Source organism: Scyliorhinus canicula, chromosome 5 (genome assembly GCF_902713615.1).
Source record: "Scyliorhinus canicula chromosome 5, sScyCan1.1, whole genome shotgun sequence".
Taxonomy (NCBI): domain Eukaryota; kingdom Metazoa; phylum Chordata; class Chondrichthyes; order Carcharhiniformes; family Scyliorhinidae; genus Scyliorhinus; species Scyliorhinus canicula.
This window is the reverse complement of record NC_052150.1, coordinates 173,646,668-173,672,209: the sequence shown is the minus strand read 5'-3', so window position 1 is coordinate 173,672,209 and position 25,542 is coordinate 173,646,668. Positions and strand designations below refer to the sequence as shown.

The 25,542-nt window shown below is 42.0% G+C and overlaps 1 protein-coding gene across 2 annotated transcripts in view; it reads right to left on the bottom strand.

Moving 5' to 3' along the window:
- The window catches only part of spag6 (sperm associated antigen 6), a 265,208-nt gene extending 252,166 nt beyond the window's left edge, over nt 1-13,042 (bottom strand). The window contains exons 1-2 of one of the 2 annotated variants that reach the window (XM_038798106.1): nt 12,887-13,042; nt 9,419-9,514 (exon numbers count right to left, since the gene is read on the bottom strand). Coding sequence is in view for 1 of the 2 variants with exons in the window: in XM_038798105.1 (XP_038654033.1) it covers nt 9,419-9,514; nt 10,189-10,213 (121 nt within the window). In the remaining variant the exon portion in view is untranslated. Of the gene's footprint in view, nt 1-9,418; nt 9,515-10,188; nt 10,334-12,886 lie in introns of those variants that run through there. The other variant, XM_038798105.1, reaches the window with a different exon arrangement.
- Between the last annotated feature and the right edge of the window lie 12,500 nt (nt 13,043-25,542).

Here is a 25,542-nt window from a genome sequence, read left to right as displayed (position 1 = left end):
AATGTGTAACTTATATATAAAGGAAAAAGGTCCCTATGTTTGATATAGAAGCAATGAAATGCTGGAAATGCTTAGCAGATCCAGAACTACCTGTGGAGAAACACCGAGTTAAAATTTCAGGTTGATAACCTTTCATCAGGACTGATGAAAGATAGAAGTGTAAGAGATTTTAAGCAAGTGGAAGGGGGTGAGGCAGGAAGAACAAAGGAGAATGCCTGATAGAGTGGAGGGTAGGGGAGATTAAATAACAAATGATTTAATGATACAACAGGCAAAGAGAGTGGTAGTGGGAATGGCAGAGAGACAAAGTGTGTGTCCAAATAAGGCCTAAATGGCTATGTAACAACCATCTGAATGAAACATGAAGAGATAAAGAAAGAAACAAGACCAAGCAAAACAAAAAAAAAGGTAGAAGAACAACACAAATAAAATAAAGCAGATGTTATGATCTATAATTGTTGAACTTGGATGTTACATCTAGAAGGCTGCAGCGTGCCAAGTCGGACGGTAGGGTGCAGTTGCGTTTAACCTCACTGGAGCAGCCCAGGGACAGAAAAGTCAACATGGAAGTAAGGTGGAGAATTAAAATGACAAGCAACCAGAAGCTCAGGGTCATGCTTGTGGACAGAATGGAGATGCCCAGTGTGCATTTGATCTCCCCATTGTAGAGGAAGGAGATCATATATTGAATAGGGAATATAGCATATTAATTTGAAAGAAGTACAAGTAAATCACTGTTTCAATTGGAAGGAGTGTTTGGGCCCTTTGACGAAGAGAGAGATGGTGCTGGACAGGTGTTGCATCCCCTGAGCTTGCAAGGAAAGGTGCTATAGGGAAGGGAGGGTGTGTTAGAGTGACTGAGGAGTGAGCTCAGCACAATGCTGCTCTCTTCTTCCATCACCTCGATTTCTGTACCCGCTTCTTAAACCGGGAGTCTTCTTCCCACTTAATGGCTCTCTTCACCCATCTTCATTATTTTGTCTCCAACTGCATCCCATCTTCTGGCCTCATACCCTCTCTATTTTGTTTCATTGAGAACTACCAGTATGACATCGGCAACTCTGAACTTATTGCACTTTTTCCCTTGGATTCGACCCCAACTTTGTCATCAAACCCTCTCACAAGGATGGTGCTGCCATTGTCTTACATACTGACCTCTACCCTGCATAAGGTGAACTCCAACATTCTCTCTTTTTTTTAATTTAGAGTACCCAATTAATTTTTTACAATTAAGGGGCAATTTAATGTGGCCAATCTGCCTACCTTGCACATCTTTGGGTTGTGGGGCGAAACCATGCCAAATGCGGGGAGAATGTGCAAACTCCACACGGTCAGTGTCCCAGAGCCGAGATCGAACCTAGGACCGTGGCGCCGTGAGGTTGCAGGGCTAACAAGTGCGCCACCGTGCTGCCGCCGAACTCCAACATTTCCTCCTACCTCCCCCATACCATGACCCATAACCAAACTTCATCATTGCATCCAGGACTGTCACTACCTCATTTCTTCTGGAGATGTTCCATCCACACTCTCAAACCTCAGTCCCCCAACCCTGAACAGCCTGCTGCTACCTCTTCACCAAAGTCCTCAAACAGGGCTGCCTTGGTCAACCCACTGTTTTGGCTTGTTCCTGCCCTACTGAACTTATACCTTACTATCTCAACCAATTTTTCACCCCTTGTACAGCCTCTTCCGACCTCCATGCATGACTTTTCCAATGCCATATGTCACTTCCAACAGTTCCTAGTTTCCTGGCCTTAGCCGCCTCCTCTGCACTATGGATATACAATCCAATCTCTCTACATCTCCACCCCACTCTCCGCTTCTTTCTCGAATGGAGGCCCAACCAGTCTTTATCCACCGCCACCCTCTTCTATCTGGTGAAGTTTGTTCTCATTCGAAACAATTTCTAGTTCATCTCTACTCCCTTCTTCCACATAAAAGGTGTTGCTATTGGTACTCGCTTAGGTCTTAGTTATGCCTTCTTTTTTTGTGGGATATGTGAAACATTCATTATGCCACTCCGACTGGGGGACCCCTCCTTAATCTCTTTTGCTGGTAGATTGATGACTGTGTCGGTGCCGCCTCCTGCTCACGCCATGAACTGGAAAATTTTATTGACTTTGTTTCCAATTTTAGGGACTTCTGGTGGCATAATGTAGGGGGATGACGCATACGAGGTAGCTCATGCTGGAGTACTGGATATTTTGCTCCTTTACCTAGTATCACAGATGTTTTTTCTTGAAAACCCACATAGCTATTGTAATAAGGATCTTGTATGATTGAAATGCCTAAAAAAGTCTGGGGAAAGAAGGCTGAGAGCAGAAGTTTGTCAATGAGTCTGAGGCCTCTCCGAGCTCATCGGCAGGTAAAATGGTGGAGTCAGTCTTGATCGGATTGCCTCGCTGGAATGGAAGCTGATTTCGGTGGTCAAAGTGAATTTCGAATTGTCAGGCTGCCGGAAGGGATGGAAAGCCCGACGCCCATGGAGTACTTTGCAGACATGTTTGGTAAGATGGTGGGCGAGGGTCGATTCAAATCCCCTTCAGAGTTAGGCAGAGCCCATCGTACACTCCAGCCAAGCCCTCGTCTGAATATCCACCACATGCAGTGAAAGTTAGATTCCACAGCTTCAAGGAGAAGGAGGTTTCTAAGATGGGCAAAGGAACACCGTGACTTTAAGTGGGAAGGCCACTTCATCAGGTCCTATCAAGGCTTGGGAGCGGAGCTGGCGAAGAAGGTTGCATTCAATGGAGTCAAGATCACCCTGCACAGAAACTGTACAGGTACTATTTGGACTACCCTGCTCAGCTCAAAGTAACTTTGGAGGGAAAAAAATATTTATTTGACACACCTGGGGAGGCAGACTCTTTCATTAAAAAGCAGAAGTTGGGCACGGTGTAATTGAGATTTTGGTTCTGTTGCCGGGAACGTTGAATTGTTACATTGTTGGGATTTCATGTTTGTTCTTGTTGGGGTGGAATTCTTATAGTTCTTGTTTAGATTTGGGGTTTTGCTTGTTATGATTATAGCTCTCTTTCGGATCACAAGGTTCATGGGGTTTTGGTATTTTATTGTCTGCAAACATTTTTCTTTATCTCCAGTCGAGAGCCTCCCAGCTAACTTGGAATTTGCTAACAGGGGAGGTTTTGAAGGGTTTGCTGCAGCTCATTATTGTAGTTTTTTTTAGATAATAAGATAGTTCTTGTCTTATTTAGGTTTGTTTGAAGTAAACTTTCGTAGTTTTTGCTTGCCTTGCCTCTATTTGTATTTGTACTTGAGTGTGGTTGTATTCAAGGGCAATTGCGTTGGGGATGGGAGGGAGCGAGGGTAGTTTGCTGATGGTGTCTGTAGATTTCTCTTTGTCCAGTCTTTTGATTTGGTTGGGTGGCCATCTTGGGTAGGCCTGTTTGCTATACCTTTTAAGTATCCTTTGGGTAAACTTGCTTGATGGAAATCGCTGACTCCGGATTTAGGAGGGTCAGAGACCCCCAATTCGCTTGGTCATCTGGAACGTTAGGGGTTTGAATGGCCCAATGAAAAGAAAGATCAAGAGTATTTGCTCCCCTTAAGAGTTTAAACTCCGATGTGGAGTTTTTGCAAGCGACCCATTTGCAGGTCAGAGACCAAACCAGGCTGCAAAAGGGGTGGATTGGACAGGTTTTACATTTGGGTTTCGATGGTAAATCCAGGGACTGGATTGTCCGATTCTGGGGCTACGTCCCCACGTCGGCTTGGGAATGGTGGCATTTTACGCCAGAAAAAATGGCGCAAAACGGCCAGCGATTCCCGTTTTGCTAGGGACTAGCAGGACAGCAGTGTAGAGCACCCAGCTCGAGTTGCCAAGACGCCCTGGAGAATTGCCGAATTTGTGGCCGCGCATGTGCATGCGCCGGCCTGGGGCGGCCACGCCATGCTGCATCGCGAAGGCCACTCACAGACCCGGCCCGTGAAATAGTCCCCCCCTTCGGCCGGCTTGCGCGTTCCGGACCACACCCCCACAGTACCCCCCACCCATGGATCGGCCCTCCCCGACTGTGGCGGCGCTCGACTGAATCCGCAGCCACCACGTCGAGTTCCCGACAGGTGAGACCACAAGAGACCCACGCCGTTGGGAACTCGGCCGGTCGGGGGTGGAGCATCGGGAACTCGGCCGGTCGGGGGTGGAGCATCGGGGACAGGCCTCAGGCAATGTTCTGAGGCCATCACTACGTCGCTTTGGAGGGGCGGAACATCGCGAAAGCAGCGAAAGCCGCCCCTGATTTTGTCGGAAACTCTGACTCTCCGGCCATTCGCTGAACGCTATTTCGGCGATAACATCCGGAGAATCCAGCTACAGGGGTCCCGCAATATATATTTTTTTTTTAAGGGGCAATTTAGCATGGCCAATTGACCTACCCTGCACATCTTTTTGGGTTGTCAGGGTGAGACCCACACAGACACGGGGTGAATTTGCAAACTCCACACGGACAGCGACCCGGGGCCAGGATTGAACCCAGTTCCTCGGCGTCCTGAGACAGCAGTCCCCTGCAACTCCGTGCTGCCCGAGGCGATATTAATAAAAAGGGTTCTGTTTTCTGCCTCTAAGATTTTGGACAAGCCCAACGGTAGACACATTATTTATGTTAGATGCGTCTGTTCAACCCCTCCCTTCTCACCGTCCAAGGCCCCAAACTCACTTTCCAAGTGAAATAGCGATTTACTTGTACTTATTTCAATTTAGTATACTGTATTAACTGTTCACAATGTAGTCTTTTCTACGTTGGGGAGACCAAATGCAGACTGGGTAACTGCTTTGTTCGACACCTACATTCAGTCTGCAAGCATGATCCCAAGTTTCCGGTTGTTTGTCATTTTAATTCTCAACCTCACACCCATGCTGGCCTTTCTGTTCACGGAGTTCTGCAATGTTCATGCCGTCATCTTATTCTAGGTGTTGATTTTTTTACTCTCTTTTTTTATTTTGCTGGGTTGGTCTTGTCTTGTTACTTTTTTTTAAATCCCTTCATGTCGCATTCTGATGGTTGCTATGTAGCCATTCAGGCTTCATTTGGACATCTTTTCTTTACCATATCCATTACCAGTCTGACTGGCTGATGCAATATGAAATTGTTTGTTCTTAATCTCCCCTGCTCTCCACAGTATCACAGACCTTCTCCTTTGTTCTCACTGCCCCCGTCCACTTCCACTGGCTTAAAAATTCTGACATTTCAACCTTCCTTCTGTTCTGATGAAAGATCATCGATGTGAAATGTTGGCCCGAATTTTCCAGCCCCGCTCCGCTGCAAGCTATTCAAACATTCATTGATTTTTCAGCTTAACAATTTCTGCTGTTAACTCGGTTTCTCTCCAAGGATGCTGCCCGATCTGCTACATATTTATTCCATTTTTTGATTTAATTTCAAATTTCAGCATCCACAGTATTTTGCTCTTGTTATTAGTATCCCCAGGGTGGATCCCTGCTCTGCTATGTGATCACAGGTTTCAGCTGTCATAGGAACATTACAATCCTCATCATCCATGGAAGAATCCATGCAGAAAATACTCAGCCACCGTTATGCTGTTCTTCAATAATGTGCCTGGAACTCGCTGCCGGAGGAGGTGGAGGAAGTTACATGGAATCATAGAATTTACAGTGCAGAAGGAGGCCATTCGGCCCATCAAGGCTGCTCTGGCCCTTGGAAAGAGCACCCCAGTTAATCCCAAGCCTCCACCCCATCCCCGTAACCCCACACCAACTTTTGTTTGGACACTAAGGGCAATTTAGCACAGCCAATCCACCTAACCTGCACATTTTTGGACTGGAGGAGGAAACCAGAGCACCCAGAGGAAACCCACGCAGACACGGGGAGAACGTGCAGACTCCATACAGACTCCATACAGAGTGACCCAAGCCGGGAATCGAACCTGGGACCCTGGAGCTGTGAAGCTACTGTGCTAACCACTGTGCTATCATGCTGCCCATGCAGCAATTCAACCAAGAGAGTCCGTAACCTGGAATCACTCCGCTGCCCCAGTTGGACTCTTCTCCAAAATATTCACGTATGAATTGTTAGCGTTATTGCATTAATCCGAGTAAAAAGCGTACCTTAAAGTAGCACCAAGCAGAATTTGCTAAGTTTGAATAATCAACATCAATAGTAATGTCTGTCCTACTGTGGGTATTGTAGTCAAAGAGGAGCCTGGTAAAGGCGAGTCAAAGTGGTTAATTTCCAACTCTCAGTAAGGAAAAGTATATACAAAGTAATAGTCCTAGTCCCAGCTGGGACCATTCTGAGATGTTGGCTCCTATCTGGGCCGGCTTTTATCTCATGGAATTAACAAGCCCGCAGATGGGCTTCTGGCCTTCAGCGGGGTAGCTCTTACTCCAAAAACGCAAAGGGAGATCAATTGGGTCATCCCCATAGGGGTTATAACAATGAGCAACAACTCGCAAAGAACCGGGATGTGCCAGAGCTCGCAATCTCTGGGATTCTTTCATTTTGCTCCTAAGGTGGTGAACCACTCATTCCCTCATGATAAATTCTGCTGTGCCTTGGGAAGCTTACAGCCAAGAGATAATTGTGAAACTCCATTTTCGATCCTATTATAGAACTAGTTAATATCTTGGGATTCAGCTGACATATCGATTTGACATGATTCCATTCTCCTAAATCTAACTTTTTGTGTTTTTTTTTAAAAAACAAAAACACTTCGGCCATCAGCCTTTTGCGAGTTTGTAATCAATTTTGCAAAGAAGCTACCATTTGATTCTTAATTGCTATTCAGAAGAAAAACAAGATAATAAAGGCGATCTGATGTTGCATCAGAATTACTTCTGGAAAGACGGTGGCGTAGTGGTATTTTCACTGGACGAGTAAACCAGAAACCCAGGGTAATGTTTCGGGGACCCAGGTTCAAATCTCGCCACTGCAGATGGTGAAATTAGAATTCAATAAATATCTGGTTTGATCACCATGAACCCATTGTTGGCTGTTGTAAAAACCCATCTGGTTCACTATGTCCTTTCAGGGAGGAAATCTGCCGTCCTTGACTAGCCTACATGTGACTCCTGACTCACAGCAATGATGTTGACTCTTCACTGCCCCTTCAAGGACAATAGGGATGGGCAATAAATGCTGGCCCAGCCTGGGATGCCCACAGCCCATGAACAAATTTTTTTTTTAAACTGGTTTCAGAAGGTCAACCCACTGAGGTCTGTGGGTGTTGTGTTCTCAACAGCCAGCTGACGCAATGAACTGGAGGTGCACTTCACGGATGAATGTGTTGATAAAAGCCAGGACTGGGTTAGTGTCACGCCCTACCTACCTATCGCTTACCTGAATACGAATGAACATAGAACGTACAGTGCCATTTGGCCCATCGAGCCTGCACCGGCCCACTTAAGTCTTCACTTCTACCCCACCCCGTAACCCAATAAGCCCTCCTGACCTTTTTGGTCACTAAGGGCAATTTAGCATGGCCAATCCATCTAACCTGCACATCTTTGGACTGTGGGAGGAAACCGGAGCACCCGGAGGAAACCCACGCAGACACGGGGAGAACATGCAGACTCCACACAGACAGTGACCCAAGCCCTGAATTGAACCTGGGATCCTGGCGCTGTGAAGCTTATGTTATGCTTGTGCTCCAGTGCTGTCCAAAGCGTAACCAATAGCGTAACAATAGGAACAAAGCGTAACCAATAGCGAGAACCCAACAAGTTCAGTGCTAAAGTAATAATAATAATCTTTAGTAGTGTCACAAGCAGGCTTACATTAACACTGCAATGAAGTTACTGTAATAATCCCCTCGTCGCTACACTCTGGCGCCTGTTTGGGTTACACTGAGGGAGAATTCAGAATGTCCAATTCACCAAATAAGCACGTCTTTCGGGGCTTGTGGGCGAAAACCGGAGCCCCCTGAGGAAGCCCACGCAAACATGAAGAACGTGCAGACTCCGGACAGACAATGACCCAAGCCAGGAATCGTGCCGCCCTTCTCTATCCCATCACTTGGTAACGGAGAGTGAAGGATGATATTTGGATGCTCACTGTGGCTGCTTCACCAAAGAGGTAGAAAAATGTTGGAGTTTATTTTTCTTCCCTGAAACTATAACTCAAGTTCTATTGTTGTGTAGCATAGCCTTTGGGGCTATGATTCCATTAGCTTATTTAATTGCCTTTTGAACCTGTGCACTAGAGTCTAAATGGATGCACAGTGGAATTGTTTGTCTCACTGAGGTGTGCCATTTTACTGAAAAGTTTGGGAACGACTGTATTCCAGTACATCTCATCAATCTAGATTGTCAGTTAAATCTTATGTGAAATAGGGAAGGAAGCAAATCGTCAAAAATAAAACAATAATCTAGCCAAAGGCTCTCATGTGATTCTACACTACTGGAAGTGTGGAAGAATTGTTTGGGCTCTTTTCAGTTCAGTCACATCACAGAGTTGAGAATAGGAGCTTAAATACATAAATTACAAGCCAAACCAAGATGCTAATTTTCTTGAACTGATTTTTTTCCTCTGCCAACAACAAAATGTGGTAAATTGTGAAGCCAATCTGTCAGAAACAATATAAGGTGCTGTATTGCAAGGGAATTAGAATTTAATCCGTCACTAGAGAAAAAAAAAGACTGGAAATATATGATCTAAATTTGTGCTGTGATTAAACGTATAGACAAGACTGGCACAACAACTCCGTCATGCTGGGACCCATTGCGGGGATGCGGCAACCCAGCCAAAACACCACTGACTTTCAGTGGGACGTTCCAGGTGGTGTACGGGCCTGGAAATCCCATTTAAAATTTCACAGAACTATGGCAGACACCATGGAATCTGATAGTGCCAAGACCTGGGACTGGCCAAGTAAATCACAACATGGGCCTTTTTTAGTCATTTGCATTTCTGTATATTCCATATAAGCCCTCTCCGATACTCATAAAATCTACTTCTTAGATTTTAGCCACTGATTTGCTTTTGTCTAATTAAATTCCTGTGAAGTATCTTGGGAATGTTTTACCATGTTAAAAGCACTATATAGGCACTTAAGGCACTATCTTGTGATTTGATTCCACCCAAATCTAGATATTGGGCCAAGATAGGTGGATATGTTTCAGTAAAGCACACTGACTAGGTGTAGCTTTGTAATTTTTTAATTACTTCTCCCAAATACTCTCACCATAAAAATTAATATGTATATATAGTATTATACAAATTTGAAACAAAAAGGTTGCAACATTATACATATTTAGATACGTAATACTTTATTATATTAATGCTACTGCTTATAGGATCTCAAATGGTAAACAAATAATGAGTTGAATGGATGGTTAATTCCTGAAATCTGGACATTATGAACACTTTCACAAAACAGCAGCTAACATTTTTCCACAATGCAAAACATCTGTACTGAATGCTGGGGAGCAATATTGGCTTACCTGCATTCTGTAGAGTTTCAATATTTTGTGGTCTTGTTGCAAGTTCTGCAATTGTTTGTACAAATTGTGCCCTAGACTTCTGGTACTGCTCAAAAACTGTGGTGGGGGCAGGGAGAATGGGGTTGGAAATAAAAATTAACAAATTCTTGAAACACATAAATTCCCACATATAATGATTCAACACGAGTCCTAAAATAAGCTAAGTGTGGTCCAATAGTAGCACTCTTGCTTTTGACTCAGAGGGTTGGGGATTCGATTCTAACTCCAGAGACTTGAACACAAAATCTAAGCTGATACTCAGTACTAAGAGCGCTGCACTGTTGGAGGTGCTGTCTCTCAGGTGAGCTGTTAAAACGGAAGTCCCACATTCCCACTCAGAGGGCCATAAAAAATTCCAGGGCACTGTTTGAAGAAGTGGGAAATTCTCCTGGCTTATATATTTACTCCTCAAACAATGATTTGTCTGCATACTTTGATGTCTGTGGGAAATTGCTGTCCCGTTTCCTACATTACAACAATAACCACAATTATACATAAAATTCACTCACTGTGAAGCGCTTTGGGACGCCCTGCGGTGAGGAACGGTGCTATATAAATGTAAGCCTTTTCGTTTATGTAAATAATCACTGCTTAATTGCAACTTCAGCTTAAATAAGTGACTTTACATCCTCCCCTTGGCGATTAAGGCCAATGGCTTCCGCCTTATTCATTTCTAACAGTAAGCCTTCAAAGCACGTCAATAATGCTTATAATTTCTGAAAGATGGTTACCTTGTAAAGCTAATCTTTGAGTCATGGTGCCCACACTGTATGTAGATAGAAAGTGGATGAGAAGATATATTCTTATATACACGCGCGCGTCTAGTGCCTCTGCTGCGCTCTACCCAGTGTCCAAGACAACCAGTGAATTGTGCTGTGCCGCGGTTACCACGGCGACGAACCGGAAGGGGATACTCGCCAATCCTTGGTGGAGGTCGCTACTTTGTGATTGTGAGCTGAAGCGCGTGAGCGCAGCCCATTCCAGAGCCTGGGCTCCTCTTTCATGATTATTATTGTTACTTTGTCCGCAAGTGTTCAGAGTGCGAGTTTGCAACTTGAAGCTCTCAGGCGATTTTTTTTTTCCCCACTCTTTTTTTTGTTCCCGATCTTGATTGACAAGCGCTCCGTACAGGAGTTGTTCGCATTAATAGCAGCAGCCAGCAGAGCTTTGTTTTCGTGCTGTGCTCTCGGCCTGAGATACCGATTCTACGCCACATTTTCAGATGAAAAAGTGATTGGCTGTGAAATTCTCTACAGTACAATGTTACGTTTTCACCTGAACATGCACTCGGCTTGCAGATTATTCTACAATCTAATATGTCAGGCATGGTTTTTGAGACAAAAAGCATTAATATCAGGAACAAAGACTAAAATACCAATTAAGTATTGCGAACGGTACAGACATTCATGTCTTAAAGGGGTAAACGCTGAAACGGTTGTAGTGGCAGCAAATGCAAACGCGAGTTCTGTTTCAGCATTTTTTGCGATTCTTCCAAATACAAACTCCTTTGCTCAACATAAAGTGGTTTGTAGCTTTTTTTCTTTTGATTACATAACAGATGGAGAGATCATTTAAAGTGTCAATATAATATAGCAAATGCTTCTTGACTGGTGGCCCTATCCAGATACATTGTTTAGTAATGCCATTCTATATGTTTGTTAATGAAGGCGTTAACACTGGTGAAAGTAAAGAAAAACAAAATCACTGAATTATTAAGGTGCAGGAGCCCATTCCGCCCATCGTGTCTGTACCGGATGTCCAAATGAGCAAATACACTTTGTGCCATTCTCCCCTTCACATTCTTCCTTTTCAGACAAGTCTAATTCATTTTTGAATGCTTGATTGAACCTGCTTCCACCATACTCTCAGGCAGTGCATTCCAGACCTTAACCACTCCCTGCGTTTTTCCTCATGTCACTTGTGCTTATTTTACCAATCACTAGAAATTTGTGCTCCCTGGTTCTTGATCCTTTCACCAGTGAAAACAGTTTCTCCCTATCTACTCTGCCCAGACCCCTCGTGATTTTGAATACCTCTCAAATTTTCTCTCAGCCTTCATTTCTTCATGGAATACTTGCCTAACTTTTCCAATCTATGTGCATGACTGAAGTTCTTGATCCCTGGAACCATTGTGGTGAACAATCATAACCATTTTCACAGATAAAATGTGTGTATATTATGTATGAACAGTATCGGTGAAAGAATAATTAACCAAGAACAATCCGTGTTTACACTGCTTGCACGTCTAAATTCTAAAATACAACTTTCTATTTTTTGAAAAGGACTAACCAGCTATGAACAGCAACATGAAATTGTAAATTGTGTCCACCTAACTAAGGCCTGAATTTAAATTAGTCACATCGATAAGTTAAAAATATTCAGAATACAATCTGTTTTACATGTGTTTAGTTTCAGCCCGCTTTTTAATGATCGTGTGTTATCATAGATTATCATAGAATTTACAGTGCAGAAGGAGGCCACTCGGCCCATCGAGTCTGCACCGGCTCTTGGAAAGTGCACCCTACCCGAGGTCAACACCTCCACCCTATCCCCATAACCCAGTAACCCTACCCAACACTAAGGGCAATTTTGGACACTAAGGGCAATTTATCATGGCCAATCCACCTAACCTGCACATCTCTGGACTGTGGGAGGAAACCAGAGCACCCGGAGGAAACCCACGCACACACGGGGAGGATGTGCAGACTCCGCACAGACAGTGACCCAAGCCGGAATCGAACCTGGGACCCTGGAGCTGTGAAGCAATTGTGCTATCCACAATGCTACCATGCTGCCCCATGTAAGGATATGCAAAAAGCTTATTTGGATGCTGCCGTTCATACCCAGCCTGTCTTGCTATTCAGATGTTTTGTTCTCCAATTTCATCAACTTAGGTCTTCTGATTCGACTGCATCCAGTCACATTTTAGAAGCCTTTATATTGGCAGCCTCCATTATCACTATTTTAAAAAAAGAAAGGTTTCCAGAGATTTAAATGATTCTTTACTAAATGTATTGTTCAACTCCTTACTCTACTCATTTCTATGTGTCCACTTCAATCCTTGCAGTAGCATTTTCTTAGAAAAAAGATTGAATGGATCCTTCAGTTAAATTACACTATAAGTGATTTAAGCTGCATATTTAAAGCTGCATTACCTTCCAAATCTCGTGGACTCTCTGCAATGCTCAACATAGTTGCACCTGAATGTAAATCAAGTAATAGTGTCGCTCTCTCACGCTATATTTGTATCAGGTACTCATGACGCAGGCGCAAACGAAGCGTACACGATGGGAATTTGCTGACTTCATGAAGAGCGATTAAGTTTAGTTTCGTTCTTTTTTGCCGATTTATGTACCAATTGTGAAGTTTTACCAAACAGATAAAAGTAAATCAATAACAATTGACGCAAAAAATACTTGAAGGACTAACCTTTAAAATGTGATGTTCACCGCATGATAAACTAGTGTGAGTAACCATGTTCCAAAGTGTTGTGTGGGAGGAAAGTGAAACTGTAAAACCAGTTCTCTAATTCTGGCTGCCCTGCATCTGGCTTAATCCGTTACGGGGTAATTACGCATCGATCGGCATTTCAAGGCCCGCCTCCAGTATTTAGACGTCACAGGTTTGGAGCTGCTGAAATGTATCTCATTGACCCGGCGCTAGGCTGTCAATCAGTAGCTTTTGTCGTAATTAAATGGCTGTTTAAGGAAGTCTGGTGTAATTTATAGTGTAGGTACGGTCCATTCTGTAAATGTCTCAATGTAATTATTATTTAGGCGTCATTATTTTCTATAACAGTAACAACAAAATTCCGAATATTTTAAAGATTAGAATTTACTTGATTATTAGAATAAAAACTGACGTATGATGCCAGCTGCAATGCGAAATTGGTTAGTAATTGAGAGACCTGTCTATTTTTGAAAATCTAGATGTTGTGATTGCCTTGACCAAGCGCCAATGATATTTAGCATTCACACTGAAACTGTTTTGAGCTTTCCCATGGGCATTTAGGCAGCTCATTTTCCATTACATTATTCTACCCGTTAAACAGTGTTAAGGATGAATACTTTGACATTGACGAGTAGTGATATGTTTCAGGTTGGTGAGTGCTTAATTGTAATTTTTCACATACTCGGTCCTGTATTGTTGCCCAGTTTTGAAACAGCATATTGATCGAGGAGATTTTGCCAGCTTCGTGTATTACAACTGTTGACTACAAGTCTTATAAACGCTGGAGAAACCGTGGCGATAGTCTGTTTAATGATTAACTAATTTTACAGGGCAGAATAGGGAGGTGGGGATTAGCCATAGCAACTAGCACATAACTTCATCATTTTATGCAAACAACTGGATTGGCATCATAACCTACTGAGGAATGTAAACCTTAAACACGTGATCTTCATCTGGGCTCTCTTTAGCCAACTTATTTCAACACAAACATGTCTCCACTGGAATTGATTACCCTGACTACCAAACGTATGGTTTGCTGTTGGTTTTCTCCTGAAAAATAGTTTATACAATATTATATTTGTGAACAGTTTTCTCACCAATGAAATATTTTTGTAGTTCAATACTATCATTCAGTATCCATTTTTTAAAAACGCATTTTAAAGAATATCTTTGGATTTATTCCAAACTAGTACATACTTCACACTCAGTTCCAAACAAATGCAAAACTGTAAATGTTCGATATGTAAACAAAATGCAATTTGAAACATAACAACAGCCAGACAAGTTCGCTATTTGTATATAGTGAAGATACAGCGTTAATGCTGCTACACTAAACACTTTGTTTTTCCATTAGTTGGTGATATAAAAGGTCGCAGAGTATGCAAGGCGCTGTTGCTGCTGTGTGGACGTTTGCAGATCAATGGGTTAAACACCAAAAAAATACCCCACGCGGAAAATAAAAAATAATATTGATTGAGTAATTTCCGTAACGAAACTCTAGTTCATTTCGCCATCATTAAACATATTTTGCATCTGCACATTATTAACTGGCATAAAACTACTAGGATATGAATGATTCGCATCGTAATGCCATTGCAGCCTGCTCAAGGTGAGATCATGATGACATGAGTGTGATGACTCCGCTTTCTACTAGCATGGGGGAAGAAACAAGACAAGAAAATTGCGCATGTGCAGGCACTTTCCATGCGAGTAATGTGTCTATTAATGAAATTTATCAAATTTATGATGTTATTATAAGTAAATCTTTTTTTTAACCACCTATCTGTTCAAATACCAGAGTGTTTTCATTAAACTTAAGTTTCTAAGAATAGTAATGTGGGAAAGAATATCTAGAGAGTGCAGAACAGATATGGTGTTGGAGAAATAGGGGCTGGGGAGAGAACGAACTACATGGGGTTTCTCTGTTCTCTGCACCATTGTTCTTAGACTTACAAAAATATATTTTTAGCTTCAAATAAATTAAGCAACTCGACTGAGAGACAACTGCAATGACGAAGGTGCCTTCTTTCAAATGGGTGGTTAATTTGTACGAAGAAATCGACTTAAAGCATCCATTACTTTCATTCTGTCCTCTCGTGTAGATTATGGAACTGTTTCGAAAAAGGACAGGAGAATTATCCCACTATCATGGCCAAAATTTATCCTTAAATCAACACGACCTGCTTGTTATTACATGTGTCCTTGTGGCAAATTGGCTTCAGCATTTTCTCTATTGCAACAGTGACTACAGTTTTTTTTAAGTAGTTAATCGGCTGTAAAGCGCGTCACGATGTCCCCAGGTCCTGAAAGGCGCTATATAAATGCAAACTAACAATTCGAACCTTGCTTTTTCGGCCCTTTGGGGGCACTAATTGCTCCATCTGGTAAATCTACTGGCCTTCGACATCATAAAATGCGACTGGGCTGTATCAATGTTGCAATTCATGGTTGGCAGAAACTATAAACTTTATTTACCGTTTAAAAAAAGCAGACAATGATACGGAATTGATACACCCCTTGTTAATATTCAAAACAGCACAATCATCAACTACACTCACAACCTCCCTTTAGGTCAAAATTCAAACTGAGTTCGGTTCCAGGCCTGTCATTTACACGAAGAAACCGACTTAAAGCACCCATTACTTTCATTCTGTCTCAAATAGAATACGGATTTTTGATTTGACTTTCGCTTGATGCACGGAGAGTGCTTAACCTATAAACGTGCACATCATTGAGTAATAGCTGCAGCGCAAATTATGAAACAAGTGGAGGTGACGACTAGAAGTATCATAACGTGCAATATTCGGGTGCTTTTACAAAGGGCGATTAGAGCTGATTGTTGGTCCTTCGTTCGGTCCTTTCTCAAGTTGACATTTTTACAGAAATAACGTGTTGGGAAGAAGCCGTCCTTTTACATTTCAGAAATGTTTACACTAATGCCAGACGTAATAACGTAATTACATATCGCGGTCATATCAGATGGCCCAGAGGCGCCCACAGGGGTAAGGAAACTAAAAATGTCAAGTCTATGAATCACAATGTTTGCTCCCACATGTCAGATTTATGTATACGAAATATTGTACATATGTCGAAACCTTTTCTTTCTGAGCCTCATCGGCTATCTCCTCCCACGCGCAGTACAGGAGCCCGGTAATTACAGATTACACTACTTATACTGATGTGCAGTTGAGAAATCTAAATTACAAATGAAATGAGGCGCATTTCTTTGAAGAACCGATCTCACGTGAAGTAAAAGTGACGTTTTTATGGCAACGTCTTTCTGTGCACGTTCTTACGTATTTTTGGAGCGCCGCTCTTCTTCTAAGATGTACGCTAGATTCCACGTTTCCCTTTTGCCACTAACATATTGGCGCTGTACTCGACCTTCGCTGTGTAATATCAAACACCCACTTCAATTGAAATAGGCCAGGCAGAATTCTACCAGTAAAGTCATTGTGTAGTGTTCATGAAGCTGGTAGTTTTACCGAGTCAACTGCGGGCTGGTGTGGGGGCGGGGAGGTCAGGCCGGGATAGGTTGAGAAAATGTTTCTCCCACGGAGGAGGGGGTGAGCAGGACATCAGTGTTTGGGAAATATTGTCACAACGACATCGAATCCGTGCATCATATTTACTTTTAAACCAGAGTTCCTCGCCATGCAAAAATAATCTTGAACTTCTTCACCTACCTATGAAAGACCAAAGTAACTTCTGCCTTGCTCAGTATGGAATAGCAACGTTTATTGAATTGCAATGGGACATGAAGGTTTTTTCTTTTGAATTCGATTTTAATCCTTGGTGCATTCGAAAAGGTACCGTTTAATCGGAAAAAAATATTCAAGTTAAATGAAACAAAAGCGTGCCCACTAACTTCCAAATCGTAGCCCGGTAAGAGACGAGAGGGAATTTATGGAATGAAAATGAGAGAATCGCTGTTTTTTCTTTTTATTGTTCATTTAGCCTTTATGGAAGCCTACAACATACAATTTAATCAGGCAATTTAATTTTGTTTCGTGTGATCATGCCTGTACCGACCAGCATTTTGGGTTGTATTTTCCTGTTGCATATCAAAAGTTCATTTTTGCGCATTTAGCACCCACGAATCAGGAACGGCTGTGATTATCGTTGAATTCTTCCAATTCAAAATGATACGAGTTGAAAATCTCAACACCAACAGTGATTGGTGAAATATTTCGAAATTTCACCTCCCCAACACAACCCCACAGGCTCAGCTTCAGTCACTAATAACGTGATGCATCTTCTTATGGGTAAAAAGTAAAACTGCCATAGTCCCAGATGACCACAGGGGAGAGCTGACTGGTGGTGATTTAACTTGAGGGTCACCACGCCTCAGGTGAGGGGCAAGGTTGAGAAGGTGGTACCTTCATGCATAACCACAGCGATGTCGGCTTTCCTCAACTAGCTGTCCAGCCAACTAAGCTAAACCGGCCCCCACATTATGGGTAAATGGCCGAAGATATTCATCTCTCTCGTTTTTGTCATTGTGTGCAGTTCAGTAGCTCGATTATAATAAATAAGTCGTCCTCGGCTGCTTTCCATTGTTTAGGAACGATGTCATCCATCTCACCGGGCTGTAGCTGCAGGGCGTCGAAAGAATCATGGTAGCCGTATTCATACATGCTTCCAATCTATCCTTGCGGGTACGCTGAATGGAAACATGTGGTGGTGTTTCATTCGTTTAGTAATTGATACGGCACATTTTCAATCACTGTGACTTTTTTTCTTATTCGCCCCATTGAGACAAGAAGATCTGTAGGGAACAATGTCACCGCGCGACTCCGTAGTTCCAGCTCCTGGGTGGAGAAGGTTGTAGGTTTAAACCGTCGTCAAGAAGTGCCAACTTTCAGGTGGGATATTAAACCTTGGTCCATTCTGTGTTTTTGTTTCCACAGCATTATTTGACCTGGTTTGAAAAAAATGGAAATGAACACTGGGAACCCGATGTCAAAACAAATTGCTCGAAATGCACACGGATCGGTCAGCGTGCATGAAAAAAAAGCAGGAGCTAAACGACCTGCCGGCCGTTTCCAGAACTTATCATTTTTATTTATGAAGTTGTTCACCATTCTGATGAATATTCTAACCTCGGCCAACACTATCTGTTGCTTTTGCATTGTTTTAGCGGGGATTTGCCCTGTTCCCAACGTCTACCAACATTTCCAACATAACAACAGTCACTGCACTTCTACTACATAAACAGTAATAACTACAACCCAACTGGATGTGTTAGGGATCTCGACTGGGTGTGAGACCACCTGATCACACCATCTCACATTAGCCTTCCCACCAAACTGAATAACCGCTGGCAGGGCAAAATGTAGCTGAAGTTAAGTCACAGTTACGCATTACAAATATGTAGATTTTGATCATTCTGTTTGTCCCATTCTGTTTAATGAGGTATGTCAAGGGTTAGGAGGACCGACCTCTGCGGATGGGGTGAGGGCTACAAGAGTCAGTTACGCTCACATTTTCCTCCTTGAGGGGCGAGGCCTGACTCCAATTGTTTCCTCCAGAGAGCAAATGAGCCAATACGTTTATGGGGTAGTCTATTCAAAGACAGCACTGTAGCTGTTGGGGAATGCAGCCTGCAACTCAAGTTACATTGTGGTTAAAACTCACGCTGGCTGCCAGGAACCATGGCGTGAAGAGTTATATTCTCCAGTGGCCGCCTTTTTAAATATCAAAGCAGCCATGGACAGTGAGCACTTTCCCTAAGATAAATATAACTCAATACTATATGGATAAATACTTGAGCCTACTTATAATTACCTCGGAGCTTCTTGAGTCCGATCTCACACCGGATTGATGTCCTATTGCATTCGCCGTGGAACTGAAGTCATGGGAGATAAATTCCAGCAAGCAGCAGGGGGGATCTCAATGGGTCTGTCAAACTTGTTCTGTGTGATATTGCCCTTTTGAGGGACATTTTGTGTAATAATGGGCGAATAACTACAGGTTGCGCGTCTAATGTTAGAAAATAAATCTTTGTCTTCTATTATTAAGATTTCACCGTAGGTCGACGACAGTATGTAGATAACGTGTCCTTCAATCAATTTACCTACATGAATCATTCCTTAAGAATCTTTATTTTTCCACGCAATCATTTTAAATAATGCTTGCAGAAAAGGTTAGGTAGGGGTAGTGTCCAAAAGGTGAGGTAGGGTTACTGGGTCACGAGGATGGGGTGGAGACGTGGGCTTGGGCGGGGTGTTGTTTCCGGGGTTTGGTGCAGACTCGATGGGCCGAATGGCCTCCTTCTGCACTGTGGCGATTCTGATTCTGATTCTATGTGTCGCTGACGTCTTTCATATTTCGAAAATGATACACTGCAGACTGCGTGGTGACGTCATTAAAATGTAAATTTTGATCAGATTGGCCAACATTTTTGGCCCATCTGTTTAAGGATGTACGTCATGGAGGAACGGACTCTAAAGTGCAGCTTCTCTCTTCCTCCTTGAGGAACTTCTTTTGGCTCCCCATTACGCCTGTCCTAGTGCAAATCAGCCACGAGTATTATCTTACAGACTATGCAAAGATCTCACAGCAATATTATTCGCCTATTCTGCTGGTTTCCACATTTTTGCAATGACTTCCACTAAATCCTAAGAGTGTTTTGCCATTTATCTCAACTTGAACATTAAAACATAAGCTATCACCACATCCAAGGTTTCGGAGATTTGCCTTGTGACAATAGATTCAAAAATTACTCCCTTTATTTGCACTGAATGTAACAATGTCACTATCCTAGAAGGAATTCTGGTTCTAAGAGTCTCCAGTAAAAACTAAATATGCTGAGTTAAATATTTTATTTCCAATTCTAAACTGTTCCTTTCTTTCTCTCGCTCTCTCTTCTTCCCCTCCCCCATAACCTGACTGAAAGGGCGACCAGCCATCTGCCATTGCTTTACTGGCTAGCCGCCGGAAAAATGCAATGGGAGAATAATCAACGCACCATAATAATAATGCATCACCTCGCTTAAACTTGCGCCTTATAATGTCCTGTGTTGGGAATATTCCTCCAGTGAAATAGTTTACATGAATTTATCTTTAAATACCGACAATATGATGGACGTTTATTTTAATGAAAATGGGAAAAGGTTTCATTCTACGCTCGACATGACAAATAAACCTAGACTATCCGAAATCCTTGAACCCTCACCTTTCCAGTCACCTTTCGCTGTGCTCATCTTAAAATAATTAACTCAAGTTTCATCAGTTTCCGTGCTTCCTTAATCTGTATCATTTTTCCAATAATGTGTCTTTATAAATGTATGTATAATTTAGAGGAACGTAAGGAAGGATATTCCCTCAAAATGTCTATTTTAGCCCAACCCCACCTTCACACACAAGGTCTGGTATACATGCACAATCATTAAAAGCTGGAACCAATGCAAGGCGACATGCTTTCCTAACGTCATATTTCTTAGAATGGTTCCGTTCTTAAAGAGCAACTTGTACCGGGCAGTTTATCTCAGCGATCTATTGAATCACAAAATACTGCCTTTGTGGGCAGCTAAAAATCGTTGAAGGAGTTAGTGCCAATCGGCAAATCTTGTGCATTTAAAACTCTGACGTCATCCACAAAAGTCAGCATCTGGATAAGTAGTTCCCGAAAGCAGTAGAAGAAGGGAAAGCAAATCATAAATTCAGATGAAACGGTACATCTGACACATTGACTTCCCTGTTCTCCCTGCGGGTGCTGACTGGCTTTCAAAGTGTTTCCTATATTTTCTGTTTTTATTTCTTACGCAGTTTTTCTTTTAATTTCATCAGTATTTCGACTGATTCTACGTTTAGGCGCAGCCATTGTTCTATCAGACAACGCATGGCACAGATAGCAAGACTGGCCAGCTGTGCCACCTTCTATCATTCAGAAACATTCCTGACATAAGGTGGCACGAGGTGAAATAGGGAGAATTCTAGAAGGGTGCAGCTTCCTCGGTCACAGCTTCGTGATGATACATCTTCGGGCGTTAAACATGATACAAATCCTGCAAGTGAAACTTGATCTTTCTGAGAGGGCCCCAAAAGTAAAATCTCGCAGAGGCTTAAAAGGCTGTTGCTTGGATGCTAACTCTGCGTCGAGTGTTGAAGCAGGACAACAAAGCTGCCGATACACTGCGGGTAGCAGAGAGTGAAGGGACATCAGCCACAGATACTCACAATTAGCGCCTTTAATCAAGTCTTTAAATTATATGACTACTTCATATGTATAAATCTTTCTTGACGTTCCACACAACGAGAAAGGTAAACTTGACAAGTTGTTGGACCACATGCCAAACCAGAAGCTAAATCAAAGGCTAGAAATTGAATCAAGCATTGCCAAAAGTGAAATCTTTACGAGAACTGTCAGCAACGTCCCAACTTTAGCTGCAAGGAAATGATATGAATGACCGACCATTCAATTACTTTTAAATATGGCAACAAGAGAAAAAGTTTTCCGTGCACATTATGTATTGTCAAAATTGTGTACATTCCTATCTTTTCATTTCTAAACAACGCCCATAGATCCCACGGATTAAACAAACTGCAGGCACCGTCTGAAGTTTGACAGTGGGCTCAAGCTACTTTTCTTTGGAAAAATAAACGAACAAGACACACAGCCCGTCATCTAGAGATTATTGTTAACCACACTGTAAAGAGTCCGCACTCAATTAGTCGACCATGTATGTTCTATGTTCTATGTTGTTGTTTTCCAAAGGGAATATATTCAATATTCAGGCACTTTTTTTATTGTGCTGTTTTGCCACCAAGGTAACTTTTTTTTCCCGAAAAAAGAAGCTAGGAAAACATTTCGCCGAATTCATGATTGAAATATGTAGCTGTGCCTTGTAATTTATGTTCTATTTGAAAATATTAATATAGTTTTGTTTCTGTAATAGAATAAGAAAGCACTGTATATGTCCAATATGTATGTTATGCTGTGCCTTCCTCCATAAGCCAGCTTTGATTTCATATTACGTCTGTCTGAGGTGTGAAATCTGGATTAATTAAATATAACATTATTTTCTAAGTTATATTTTTAAAATCATTGCTGTTGGATGTATATTCCCCCAAAGCCGGTATCTGTGGTCACAATTATCCACGATTTCTGTTCTTTGTTTTCTTAACACACATCTCTATGAACAATGTTCCATCGGATATAATGAAGGGTGGTCTGTTTATATATGTCATACAGACAGTGCTCCGAAAGCTAGTGATTTGAAACAAACCTGTTGGACTTTAACCTGGTGTTGTAAGACTTCTTACTGTGCTCACCCGAGTCCAACGCCGGCATCTCCACATCGTGTTTATATATTTGGCAATATGTACTCACTTTTCGAAACTTTTAATTTTTACACATGTACCAAAACACGGCGACTCACAAGGAAGCTATTTGGGAAGTTAAGTATTAGATATTATTATTTCACATGGTGTGGGCGTCTCTGGCTAGGCCAGCATTTGTTACTAATCCCTAATTGCCCTTGAGAAAGTGGCGGTGTGCCGCCTTCTTGAGCTGTTGGAATCCATCTAGTGTAGGTACATCCACAATGCTGTTAGAAAGTATTGTAGTGGTATGTGACCATGAGCTTTATTTTGCCTGTTTGCTGACTTGTTTAAATGGAACTCTTGTTAAAACAATCTCGTGTCCAAATTAAAGGTTTATTACACATTGATCTCCATATCTGTACACAAATATCAGTACTGTAGCTTAGTAGCTTTCCTACTTTCACCTGTTTCATCTTGATGTTTGAAGCGTAAAAAAGAACAGAGTTTCCCAATGTTCAATCATCATTGCTGAGTCAAGCAATCAAATTATTACAGCAGCAATAAGTGTTTAATAACCCCCTGTCTCACACATAACGTAAAGATTTGATGTGAGACATTATGTCAGCGAACTTGCTCATGTGTTCACTTTGCAAAAAAATTCTAGCTGGAATGCCTATAAATTATTTAAGCTAAAATAAAGTCCGGCTGCATATAGGGTTAAGGAACATCACGAAGCGTGTAGTTCCATCAAAGATACGTGAATTCATCACCATTATAGGAGAATTTTGATTTCTGTTGAATGCACGATTTGCTTTGATATTCGTGTTTAACTACAAAGTGATAGCAGGTACAAAATAGTGCGATATGCATCTGTGAAGTTTGGCACAATTTAGTGACATAGCCAGCATTAACCCCGGTAATACAAACCAATGAAACTAATGTCTTATCGGACGATACAATGGCATGGCAGTAATTCTTTTTTAAATTTGGTGCAGGTTATTTAGATTTACGAGTTATGTTTCCATTCGTTTTCTTAACAATCTAATGTAAACACTGAAGCGGCCTCAAAAACTCACATGTAGAAAAGCATAAGGCTAGTGCAAACATGGTATTTGGAACCTTAAAACTAATTACGTTTTTAAACACTAATTTGTGTTCCAACTGATCTGACGTTGAAGTGGACATTTCACCCGTATTCCAAGAGGGTTTAGAAAAATAGACCAGATTGAGTTGTGGACTTCATTCTCATTCCGTTTAACTTCGAGAAAGTATTGTCGCACACATCAAATCCTAACATTACAACCTGTGGAGAAACTATCAAGACTTCGAATAATCATCAGGAGTATAATATTACAAATTCTTTGTAAAATATTAATTAATTAAGCTTTCGCCATTATCTGCCACTACCTTTGTTTGGTTCACTTAGTAGCAGAAAATAGAATTCAGGTTCTCTGCAAATGGAATCAAAATGTTTAGAAGTAAGAATTAGTTCAAATGTAACTGCGTTTGGTGAATATCAAATGTGGCATGCCCTATTAATAAACAATAATCTATTTATCACACAATGATGGAAGGTCATATGCCTGAAACGTTAACTTTGTTTCTCTCTCCATGGATACTTGTAAGACCTGCTAAGTATTTCCTGTGTTATTTCGGATTTCCAGCTTGAGGCAGCATTTTGTTCTTTCATTGCGACCAATATGTGAATTAACGTTAATTTACCTTTTCTCTCCATGCTGCCATTTAATGTTAGCCTACATTTTATCCATGTCTACGCAAATAACAAATCAGCATGTGGTATTCTGTGGTCAGTCGAAGTAAATTTCTGAATGTAAAATGAGATGTCCAGAATAAGAGATTTTAAATAATTTGTCAGGGCATAAAATGCCAAATACTTCTACAACTACCACAGTAGGATAATCTACAAATTGAGTTTAACTATAGAACTTAAAATCATCTACGCTATACTTTAAACGACTGTGTTGTTAAGCATAACATTGCTATGGTTCTCGGGCCTATATGGCAGTGTTTGCTAAGGGTTCACAGTATAAAACCTCTAAACATTTGATCTTGTGGTTTAGAAACGAAATTTTTTTTTAAAATACGAATAGAAACAAATTTTGGAGTTTTGATTTGTGAATAATCATTTGAATTATAGCTACCTTTTTCACATCTCGAACGTTCTACCTAATCAATATGATTTCGAATACGATTCAGACCACTGTGAGTTTGAGAGTGCAATTACACAATTGTAACGTTCATGTGAATCAGTTTGCCTTTACACAGACACTGCGATTACCATATGGAATCAACTTGAAACTGCACCAGGATTCCGTCTGATATTGGGCACTTTGGGATCAGTCCGGCCTTAGCACGCTAACGCAAGATTAGAGTCATAGAATATTTTTAGCATAGGCGAGGCCATTTGGCCCGTCCTGCCCATGTCGGTTCTCTACGGGGGCAACTCAGCTAATCCCACTCTCCCGCCGTTTCCCCATAGCACTGCACGTTTACTTTCTCTTCAGGTAATTACCCAATTTCATTTCAAAGCCTCGATGTAAGCAACGGTGCTGACAGCCAAAACAGCAAGCAGCAGTGTACTTTGTTAATGTACACCAGGAAGAATGTTGTCATCTTTCATCAGGCTCAACACAAAATTCAAAAACCGCTTGCTGAAAACGCATTTTGGGATTGCTAATAGAAAGAAAATGTTGGGATGTTTACATTGGCTTCGATGCCTTTGATGGCTGCGTTGAAATTCAGGAGGGAAGATTAAAGGACAAGGCGCGTCTATGCTTTTTTATTCCATCCCGCCCGCAGCTGAATTACAACATGGGTACACACGGGCCATCAATAAACATTTTATGTGTTTATGTTTTAAATGTGTGCGCTTTTTTTTGGAGAATAATCGGGAGGGAGCTGTGGTTTCGGTGCCGACTGTGGTGGTGACTCGCGCTGCGCGCCCGGCGCGTGCCTGGAGTCGTCCTGAGGTTTGACCATTTGCACTTTTCTGTTGTGGGGGGAAGCATGGGGGGGGGGGGGGGGGGCGCAGGCGCGTTGCAGCCTTGCCCAACAGGGCTCCGGCGCGCGAGCGCCCGCCAAAAGGGTCACGTGGTTTGTGAGCAGCCGCTCTGCGGGCTGCACGAAAGCTGCCTTCCTTTGTCATTCAGAGAGGAACATGTGGGTAGAGCATTAGCCGGCTTGCCTGACGATACACTGGGCGGACAATCAATCCAGCTGGCGCACGACGTGCGAAGATAATGCAGAGACTATTTGGAAGAGAGAGCCCGTAAAAAAAAAATCTTCAGAAGATCCGGCGGATTATCCCTCATGCGATTGAAACCCTTTTGCCAGCGACAGTTTAAAGA